At 39.2% G+C, this 11,148-nt stretch overlaps 1 protein-coding gene across 2 annotated transcripts; it reads right to left on the bottom strand.

Moving 5' to 3' along the window:
* Nucleotides 1–9,480: 9,480 nt before the first annotated feature.
* On the bottom strand, nt 9,481–10,659 carry LOC121993031 (CEN-like protein 2). 2 transcript variants are annotated; one of them, XM_042547697.1, is made up of 4 exons: nt 10,417–10,659; nt 10,249–10,310; nt 10,123–10,163; nt 9,481–9,969 (listed from the first exon to the last, which is right to left on the bottom strand). In XM_042547697.1, exons 1-4 carry the CDS (start codon nt 10,615–10,617, stop codon nt 9,746–9,748), a joined length of 528 nt encoding a protein of 175 aa, XP_042403631.1. In that variant the 5' UTR covers nt 10,618–10,659; the 3' UTR covers nt 9,481–9,745. The 2 variants fall into 2 exon arrangements, with proteins under 2 accessions (XP_042403631.1, XP_042403632.1); XM_042547698.1 differs by having other exon boundaries at nt 9,481–9,966.
* Between the last annotated feature and the right edge of the window lie 489 nt (nt 10,660–11,148).

Genomic DNA, 11,148 nt, shown 5'->3' with positions numbered 1-11,148 from the left:
GCTATCGTGTGATCCTCAACCCTAGACTCGGATTGGCCGCTTGACCTTGTTTCAAAGAGGAGAAATGGTTGATAGAGGAAAGGAAAGGTAGATCCAAGGGTTTAGAGAGGTTGAGAGGGCAAGAAGAAGTCGGAGGAGTCGGGCGAGAAGAGTGGTAGGCAAAAAAATAGCGGGCGGGTGTATATATAAAATCACGGGCACCAGTCGACTGCTAAAACATGCAGTCGACTGCACCCCCCCCCCCCAAAAAAAACTTACAGAACCATTCTGTATAGCGAAACAGTGCTATTAGTCGACTGATCCAGTCGACTGTACCAATCGACTGCTGTCTGTATTAGTCGACTGGCACATAGTGTACAGGGAGTATTGCGGATCCAAGTTTCAAAAATGCACCAAATATTCTCTAGACCTTCAAAAATACTGAAATATCATGGAGGGGTCTATTATGTCAATATATACCTGGGAAAAATAAGTACAACAATGTATGCAACTCGAATTCCAAGATAGATACAACTCCATAACTATCAAAATTACAAAGATGCAAACTTAATCTAAAGCACTAGTTTGGGTTTTTCCTTAAAAGATTTGCGTTTGCCAAACCAGATGAGATTCCTAGCAGTCATTTATATGAGAATTAGGCATTGAGTTCATAATTTAATGCCTTTATGACCATAATGCATAATGGCACGCAAGATTATATTATTTGAAATTTCTAATCATATTCTAGGAGCAATGAGCACATTGATTGTGCACAAGCTTTCCCGATGATTGGTCCAATGAAGGATTAATATCTCTAGATGTCATTTTGGCTCAAAGCAATACATCATAACTAACATGATGAACCAAATGCATCTTCCTAATATCTCACATGAGGTCTAAGTACAAGCAAGGCATCCTAGGTCCTTTGTAAGATATATTCAAGTATTAACTTACCTTTTAATTCATGGGATTATGCAACGCTAAGTCCATTATTCTACAAAACACATACCAAGTTCTCTCCTAATGGAGGTGAACTCCACTTCGGGTAAAGGTTTGGTAAAAATATCGGCAAGATTAGATTTAGATTCAACATAAATTAGTTCAATGTCTCCTCTTGCCACATGATCTCTAATGAAGTGATGCTTTACCTCAATGTGCTTTGTCCTAGAGTGATACATCGAATTTTTGGTCAAATTGATGGTGCTCACATTGTCACATAATACCTTGACCTTTGAATAGTGTAGCTCATAATCCTCTAAGGTAGGCATCATCCAAAGCAATTGAGCTACACAACCACCCATGGCCACATACTCGGCTTCGGTTGTGGACAAGGCCACACAAGGTTATTTTCTACTACTCCAACTTACAAGGGAAGGTCCAAGAAATTGGCATCCACCGCTAGTACTCTTTTTATCTAATTTGCAACTCGTATAATCGGAATCGATATATCCAATTAAGTCAAAATTTCGAGTCCTAGAATACCAAAGACTCACATTAAGAGTGCTCTTGATGTATCTCAAAATTCTCTTTGCCGCTACTAAGTGCGACTTTTTGGCACATGATTAGTATCTTGCACACATTCCTACCGCAAATAATATGTCCGATCTACTAGCGGTTAGGTATAGCAAACTACCAATCATGCTCCTATATTTCTTTGGGTCTACTAATTTTCCTTCTTGATCACTATCTATCTTGGTATTAGTCCCCATAGGAGTAGATGCTCCTTTAGCATTTTCCATCCCAAATTTCTTGATAAGTTCTTTAGCGAATTTGGTTTGGTAGACATGGGTTCCTTCACTAGTTTGTTTGACTTGTAATCCTAAAAAGAAACTCAATTCTCCAACTAGACTCATTTCAAACTCGCTTGCCATGTGTTTAATAAAGTCTTAAAGAAGTTCATTATTTGTTGAGCCCAAAATGATGTCATCAACATAGACTTGGGCAACAAAAATATCTCCATTCTTAGACTTTAGAAATAATGTTGGGTCAATTGTCCCTCTTCTAAAGCCCTTAGAGGTTAAAAAAGATGAAAGTCTCTCATACCAAAGCTCGGGAAGCTTGTTTTAACCCATATAATGTTTTCTTAAGTTTATAAACATGATTTGGATAATCTATATTTTCAAATTCAGGTGGTTGCTCTACATAAACTTCTTTCTTGATAAATCTATTTAGGAAAGCCGATTTTACATCCATTTGGTGAAGTTTAAAACTCATATAAGCGGCATATCCTAAAAAGATCCGGATGGACTCTAACCGAGCTACCGGAGCATAGGTTTCATCATAATCAAGTCCCTCTACTTGATTGAACCCCCTAGCTACCAACTTTGCCTTATTTCTAGTGACTCTCCCTTGATCATCCAATTTGTTTCTAAAAACTCATTTAGGTCTTGGAACTAACTCCTATACGTCACTTCTTTCAAATTGGTTCAACTCTTCTTGCATTGCTAGAATCCAATCCGTATCGAATAAGGCTTCATCAACTATTTTTGGTGCAAGTTGTGATATTAGAGCAATTTGACTAGTATGATCTTTAAAGTAGGATCTAGTCCTTACCCCTTGTGCAACATCTCCAACTACTTGGTCAATAGGATGATCTTGATGATGCCTTAAGATCCTAGGAATTATGGGATTATCACCTTCATGATGTTTATTGTTGTCGTTGCTTCTTTCATCATCCGAACTCCTTCTTTCTCCCCCTTGATCAATGTCCCCTAAGTGTAAGTCTTGTATTTCTTGAGTAATATTTTGATTTTGTTCAATTATATCCTTATCAATGGATGATTTCCTAGGATAAGTGCTAGTAGACTCATCAAATTCAACATTGGATGATTGCTCAACTGTTAGAATCCTTTTGTTGTAAACCCTATATCCTCTACTAGTAGATGAGTATCCAGCTAGGATTCCCTCATCCGACTTGGCCTCAAACTTTCCTAAGTCATCTTTGATATTAAGAATATAGACCTTACACCCAAAGACTTTGAAATAATGAATTGAAAGAATTTTTTCATTCCATAGTTCAAAGGGTGTTTTTCCTAAAAATTTGTGAATCAAGACATGATTTTGAATATAACATGCGGTATTAACCGCTTCGGCCCACAAGTAGCTAGGTAAGGAATATGCATTAAGCATGGTCCTAGCCACCTCTTGTAAGACCCTATTTTTCCTCTCCACTACTCCATTTTGTTGAGGTGTTCTTGGACAAGAAAATTCATGCTTATAGCCCTTTTCCAAACAAAACTTAGAGAAATTCAAATTCTCAAACTCTCCACCATGATCACTCCGGATTCTATCAATTTTCAGATTCTTTTCATTTTCTACCCTCTTGGTAAATCCTATGATTGTTTCTAAAGTTTCCCCCTTATGTTTCAAGAAATAAACCCAAGCATATTTAGAGTAATCATCAACTATCACCAAACAATATTTGTTACCTATCAAAGAAGGTGTTCTATGACAATCAAAAAGATCCAAGTGCAATAGTTCTAATGGTAATGAAGTGCTAGTCAAAGTTTTACCTTTATGTGATGACCTTGATTGCTTACCCTCTTGGCATGCATCACACAACTTGTCCTTGATGTACTTGATTTTTGGTAGTCCCTTTACTAGCTCCATCTTGTCTATCTTGGCTATGTTCCTCATGTTGATATGTCCAAGTCTTCTATGTCATAGTCATCCTTCCTCTTCTTTTGATATCAATCACTTAATAGAAGGGTTAGAAGCATATGAAAGGTCAACATAATATAGATTTATTTTTCTATATCCTTTTAACACAACATTTTCAAAACTCTTATGCTTAACTAAGCACTTATCGGGGTGAAACTCTACATTGTATCCGACATCACATAATTGACTAACACTAAACAAATTAAACTCCATATTTTTAACCAATAGGACTTTATGAATGGTAATTATAGATGATACCTCGATTGTACCTTTACCTATAATCTTGAACTTTCCACTATTCCCAAATGATACCATTCCCTTCTTTATATAATTTATTGTAGAGAACTTGCTCACATCACCGGTCATATGTCTTGAGCAACCACTATCCACAATTCACATACTTGCATCCTTCTTCTATTCTGCCTAAGCAACATAGAACACACAACTCTTTGGTACCCATGCACTTAATTCGGAAATGTCATTCAAATATTTCTTAGGCACACAAGCTTGTTTTACCTTTCCTTTAAGATTCTTCTTAACTTTGTTTCTAAGTGCATTATTTCTAGTACCATTGATTAGAGACATGTATGCAACTTCCTTTTCCTTAGGTCTATATCCTATTCCGGCTTTGTTGTAAACGGCTCTTTGGTCTCTAATAATCATATCTAAATATTTGGATCCATTTGTGAACTTCTCTAGACATGCTCTTAGTTCAATCACATCATTCTTTAATTTTTGATTTTCTTCCTTGAGCATGCTTGACTCACTAAATGTGCATGCATCGTTTCTAATAGACTTAAGTTCCCTTCAAGGTCTTCACCTTAGATTGTGATTTAACAAAAGTATTTTTGAGGTGAGCAATAGTTTAATAAAGAAATTCTACTTTGGGAGATTCTTTTACCTCATCATCACTTGATGATGATTCATCACTTGACTCCTCTTCATTTGATGAATCCTCTTCACTCGACACTTCCTCTTGACTTGATTCTTCTTTGTCATCTTCAAATGTCATAAATGTCATATGTCGAGTAACATAGCATAGCTCATCTTCATCCGATGAGTCAATGTTTGGTGTATCCCATGTAGCTTGGGCCACCATGGCTTCCTTCTTCTTTTTCTCCTTCTTCTTCTTCTCCTTTTCTTCTTTCTTCTTCAATTCCGGACAATTTGGCTTGATGTGTCCTTTCTTGTTACATCCATAACAAATGACATTAGTGTTAAAACTTGAACTTTGACTACTTTTACCTTTTAAGGGTTGAAACATCTTCTTCACATCCTTTCTTGTGAATCTCCTTATTCTTCCCATCATCTTCTTGACATAATGCGCCACTTCACTTGTCGATATTTCATCATCACTATCCGATGACTCTTGCTCGGATTCGGATGATGAGGATTTCACCTTATTTTCTTTATTCTTTTTCTTCTCCTTCTTTTCTACAATGAGAGTTATACCATTCTCTTTTGAAGACACATTAGCTTGTTCATGAAGTTCAAATTCACAAAACAATTCATCAAGCTTAACTAAAGAAAGATCTCTAGAAACCTTATACACATCAACCATTGATGCCCATAAGGTAGTTCTAGGAAAGGATTGAAGAACATACCTTATTAGGTCACAATTGTCAATTTTCTCACCTATTACATGAAGCTCATTTACTATCTCCTTGAATCTACCGTGCATTTGACTCACGATTTCATTGGTCTTTATGGTGAAGGTTTGAAGTTGCCCCAACAAGAGATCTCTCTTGGCCCTCCTTGATTCACTTGATCCTTCATTTAACTCAATGAGTTTTTCCCAAAGCTCTTTAGCAGAGTTGAATGGTTCTACTTTGCTTAGTTGCTCCTTTGAGAGTCCACATTGTAGGGTTGTTGTGCCCTTTGCATTTGCTTGGGCCTTCTTTGCCATCTCTTTTGTCCAATCCTTGGTTGGAAGAGACGCTCCCAACCCATCTTTTGGCTTCTCAAATCCATCTACAACACTAAATCAATTTTCAATATCATTCATTAAGTAAAACTCCATCCTACCTTTCCAATATGCGAAGCCATGGCCATCAAAGAAAGGTGGTCTAGCAATGCTATATCCCTCTTGAAATGTCATCTTGATGCTTCGATTGATGGTGAGTTCTTCCGATGCGAACCTTGCTCTGATACCAATTGATAGGACCTTTGCGTTTGGCTAGGGGGGGTGAATAACCTTTCTTCAATTTGTGACCTACAATTTGTTAGCAGAAGCACAAAAAAGAATGTAATTGAAAAACAATAAGAAGACAAGGCTAACTCCTCGATTTACTTGGTCTCCACCTCCTTGAGGTGACTAATCCAAGGCGCGCACACACCCAATCAAGCTTCACTATGATCTTCTCCTTTTCGATCCAAGAACGAAGGTGGAGAAACCTTTACAAAAATGATCTCTTCCTCTCACAAGATTAAAGTTGAGCTTAGGAAGAAGAGAATGAGAGTATCAAGGCTTCATGGTCGCTTGGAGAGCTTAAGAGTAATTTTTGTATCAGTTGTATTTTTCTCTCCAAGCTTCTAAACTTATATACATGTTGCTAAAAACCGCAATACCAATCGACTGCATGTTTTACCAGTCGACTGGTAGCACACAACGACTACTATTCAGTTCAAATCTTCAGGGATTCTGTGCGTCATCAACCTAACGGTATTATACCAATCGACTATATCAGTCGACTGGTAGCTGCAAGCTAGACAAACATAATGTTTTTGTTCGCTTCCAGTCGACTGGATCAGTCGACTGTACCAGTTGATTGTCATAACTATTAGTCGACTGGTGCCAATTTACACATTCCCACTCATCCTCTCCGGAGTTGCCCTTGAAGCCTTCCTCCTCAGCCTTCGTCCCTCAGATGCACTCAAGCCTGCAACTCTTCTTCGTGTCATCCTTCACGTTGCCTTGAGGTTCACTTCCTTGACTTCACTCCGTTGCTCGTTGTCCGTGGTCCCTCGGATGCACTATCCTTCACCAATCTTCAAGGACCTGAGCCATAAGATGAGACTTTCCAAGCTTGTATAATTCACCAAGTCCTGCACAACTTAAGTACATATTAAAACCAATATAAAATCTAACTTAAACTCTTTGACACACACATCAAAAAATAATGATCGTACCAATTAATCTTAAGTCGATTGTAACAATAACTTCATCGCTTGTTTTCTTCCTTTGGTGAAAACCTAACAACGCACCTGTGATCTCCTCTAATTTGAGAGTTTCCTTTCCCCACATCAAAGTAGTAATCAAATTCTCGTACGTAGGAGATGAAGGTAGAGAATTCAACAACATCAATGCCTTGTCTTCGTCTTTGATCTTCACATCAACCCGCGTCAGATCACTTACAATCTGGTTGAATATGTTGATGTGCTAGCTCAGATCAGTTCCTTCTGTCATCATCAGCCCGAATAATTTTTGCTTAAGATACAACTTGTTTGTCAAGGACTTTGACATGTACCGGCTTTCCAGCTTTTGCCAAACTGCCACCGGTGACTCCTCGTGCATGACATGGTATATCACGTCATCCGTAAGACAAAGCCTGATTGTTACTACTGCCTTCGCCTGAAGTTCTTCCCAATCTGATCTCTCCATGTTTTCCGATTTTCTCTCCTATCACTTTCACCATGCCTTGTTGCACCAACAAGTCCTTTACCCTTCTCTGCCATAATCCAAAGTTTTCGGTTCCGTCAAACTTCATCATATCAAACTTCGCAGAAGTTGTCCCCGACATGTTGAAGGAATCCGCCAAAACTTGTAGCTCTAATACCAATTGTTGCACAAAGAGAGGGCAACATCTCTCAACCTATAAAACGCGGAAGAAGAGGAAGAGATAAAAGAGATCGCGCGGAGCAACAAGACAAAGGCGCACAAAAGGAGAACAAACAGGAGAAAGAAGAAGAAGAAGAGAAAGAAGAAGAGTTACCGTGGTTCGGCGACGTACCTATTCCACAAAAACGACCGAAGCTTTATTAGAATTCTCTCTACACAAGAAAATTACATCTAATGATTCTTGTGTTTTGTTGTTGTACAATAGGCTTACAATAATCCCTATAAATAATGCTAAACTCCAGATCCGATAAAATCGTAACAAAATTTTATTATAAAAAATCACAACAAAATTATGTTATATAAAATCTTAACAGAATTTTATTAAAAAAAATCTTAACATATTTTTCTTCTATAACATCCCTCATATTAACTTTATCCAAATATGAGTTACCCGTCGATAATTAGATCAGAATCTATCACAAAATGAATGCCTTTTTCACAATCTAATGGCAAAATCGAATTGTTTCTCAATAAAATCGGTGAAAAACTTAGCTCATATCAATTACATGAGAATAAATAATAATATTCATTATATAAGATCTTTTTTATCAATTTCTCTTGAAAAAATCAAAATAATTACAACCAGATATAGAAAACTTTATGCTATAATTAATCATATTTGAAGTTAGAAACATTATCTCTGTGTTATATATTCCTAAATTTTGAAGTCAAAATATGATATTTTACCGGAGTTAGGTTTCGACGCCATATATCCTCACTGAATATAAAAGAAAAGATCGTCAAATTCATCCCTAATCTTATAGGGATTACACCCTATATATAGTCTGATATTCGCTATATCCATTATCAACCTATTAATAATAATAATGAATAGGAGGATAAACAAGTTGTAATATCAATATACTAAAACAAACCTAATAATACTCTATTCACATCATTTAATCGGTTTGAACGTAAGTAGCAATATTAAATGGATTATAAATTAACAATAAACTCATCTTATCCTGTCCGAAAGTTGAAGAGACGGATGTTAGGGATATGACGCTCTTGCTGACCTCCTGTGAACTTCTTTGCCACCTGCAACACAAGCAGCGTCAGTGCCGAGCCAGGGAAGGGGTCCCTGGCGGTGGCCCTCTGATGCTCAAGTCAGTATCCGACGAAATAAGAAGAAGCAAGAAGCAAGAAGCAAGAACTGTAGCGTAACAGTAGAAATCACGTGTAAAAGCATACATCCGCCGATACTTGAACCCTCCTTTATATAGAGTTTCGGAAGTGTGTGTGCACGCTTCCCAAGACGAGCACGCATCTCAAATCTTTCCCTGAAAAAATGTGTCAATAAAGTATACATGACACAGTATCTTAACGGGCCGAGCATATCTCTGAAGTGACAGTGAAAGCTTCCACCGTACAATCCTCTGTCTGACCATGCCGCCTGTCGGTGACACTATCTCCCAAAAGGATGTCGAAAGATACTGCTGTGTCTGTTGCTTTGCTGAGCGGAATAGCCGCTCGGCCGGAACTCCGCTGTCCATGTGCTATCCCGAGCGGGATGACCGCCCAACCGGAAGTCCACTGCCAGTGTAGTCTGTTGTCGGCCGAGAAATCCATTATCCTTGTAATTTGTCGTTGGGCCGAGCGGGTTGGCTGCTCGACCGGGCGTTCACCATCCGCGTGCTCGGCTGATGTTGAGATTGCTGTTAGGCCGAGCAGAGGAGTCTCTCGGCTCCTCTGCTCGACCTGACTTCTGCGCGTCCCTTGAGCGTCGATTTGATTACTCCGTGTCAAAGACGATGGGTCGAATCTTAATCTCCGATCGGAGTATGCCTCGCCCGACCGATTAGTACCGTCCATCTATTGATCGTTTTGACTCTGATCTCATTTAACTTCTATCATGACAGTAAAATAGAACCCTCATCAACACCACATCACCACCATCGAATTATCAATCGGATATATAACATATCCAATAATGATATCATAATTTGAGGAAATTTTATCGACTGACAACTGATTACACAGTTGCACTTGTGAAGCAGCAGGAATCAAGTCAAATCACAGCGTCGGCCCACAATTTATTCAAATCCACAACTAAACCAACGAGTGGCCGTCCAAGCCTTTGCCTCCCTCGTCGACACGTAAAGTGACCGTGCGACGACCGTGCTTGCCGACCACACCACAAACACAACCAACACTCGACACATCGCACCACTAAAGCAGTTCACAAGCAGGAACATCCATCGATTCCTCGCTCATTACTGCTTTTGCTCTAAAGTAGCATCGATTTTTAAAAGCATGGCCTGCCATGCTTCACCGCCGCCGCGCCGCCGTCTCCCTCTGCGCGTTGAAGTAGACGACCGCCACCGGGAGCCCGAGGTCGTTCGCCTCCGCGAACGACCGGGTGCTGAAGCGGTCCCGCTGCGCCGGCGTCGCCGCCACCGACTGCCGCCGCCTTTGCTGGAACAGCACGAAGACGAAGCGGTGGATCCCGATGCTCGGCCGAGGACTCTCGTACCTCACCACCTCATTTCCTGCTACCTCCAATCCAACAAACAACAATCACCACAAAAACAACAACAACAACAACAACGGAAAACATTAAAAAATAAAATAAAATTAGGGAGTTCTAATCTGTTTTGCATGCTCTGTTGGAGGAGCACGAGGAACAAGAGGAGTATAAGGCCCACCGAAAGAAGCATCGGTCGTGCCGGGAATATCAGTGACAATCCTGCACACATTGCACCGTGCATGCATGAATCCGTCAGATAATCGCATGCAAGCCTCTCAATTAATCAGATTAACTAATTAATTACCAGTGGACGTGCTCCCTCAAGAATGGATCGCTTGGCCCTGGCGCGTCAGGGTCTGTCATCACCTGCAGTACTCAGTACATATACAGATCACTTCGCGAGTAGTTAACTAGAAAGAACATCGATCGAGGAGCCATCGAAGAGGAAGTTATATGTGTGTAGTGTTACTACCAGCGTGAAGAAGGATCTCAATTCACCTCCTTGGACCTCCACCCTGGGCTTCGCTACCACGGCAGATGGGAAAAGCTCTTGGCCATTGCAGACCAGATTGTGGGAGTTGTAGTTCACGGTCATCCTCACGGTGGGGATGAATGGGTCGATGACTTCTCCGATCACCCGGCCGAGGACGAGCGGGTCGGAGGGCCTTGCCATCGCTCTGCTCTTGCAAGATCAAGAAGGCAGGGGATGGCTGGCTGGTGTGTTTGGAGGGGAAGGTGGTCCTCTATTTATAGGGCTCAAGGTTTTTTTTAAAAAAAAATTTACCAGCTGGTGTCCCAAATGAAGGGTTGAGATTCATTTGGTTATCATGCAAAAGAATTTGCCATGTGTTAAATATGGTTGAATTTTTTAAGATAAAATGTTATAGTAAATTGACGAAGGGCGTACATGAATTTTCAAAATTTTCAGAAGGTCTATTAAGATTTCATTATTCCTAGAAGACATATCAAATTACAATTTTACCCCCCCTTTTTTTTTTTTTTTTTTTGCCATGCATGGATCCAACTTCTCTTCTTTTTTTTCCTTTTCTCCTAAATTAAATTAATTTAAATACTATTTAAACTTTAATAAATAATCCTCTATATTTATTTATTTTTATTTTAAATTTTAAAACTTTAATAAAAAATTAAAAAATATAAAAAAGTACATAAAACATTTAAAATATTTTTTCCCTTATTTTTAATA

The sequence above is a fragment of the Zingiber officinale genome, chromosome 6B (assembly GCF_018446385.1).
Source record: "Zingiber officinale cultivar Zhangliang chromosome 6B, Zo_v1.1, whole genome shotgun sequence".
In the NCBI taxonomy this organism is placed as follows: domain Eukaryota; kingdom Viridiplantae; phylum Streptophyta; class Magnoliopsida; order Zingiberales; family Zingiberaceae; genus Zingiber; species Zingiber officinale.
The sequence above is the reverse complement of the archived record's forward strand: the minus strand, read 5'-3'. Positions and strand labels throughout refer to the sequence as shown.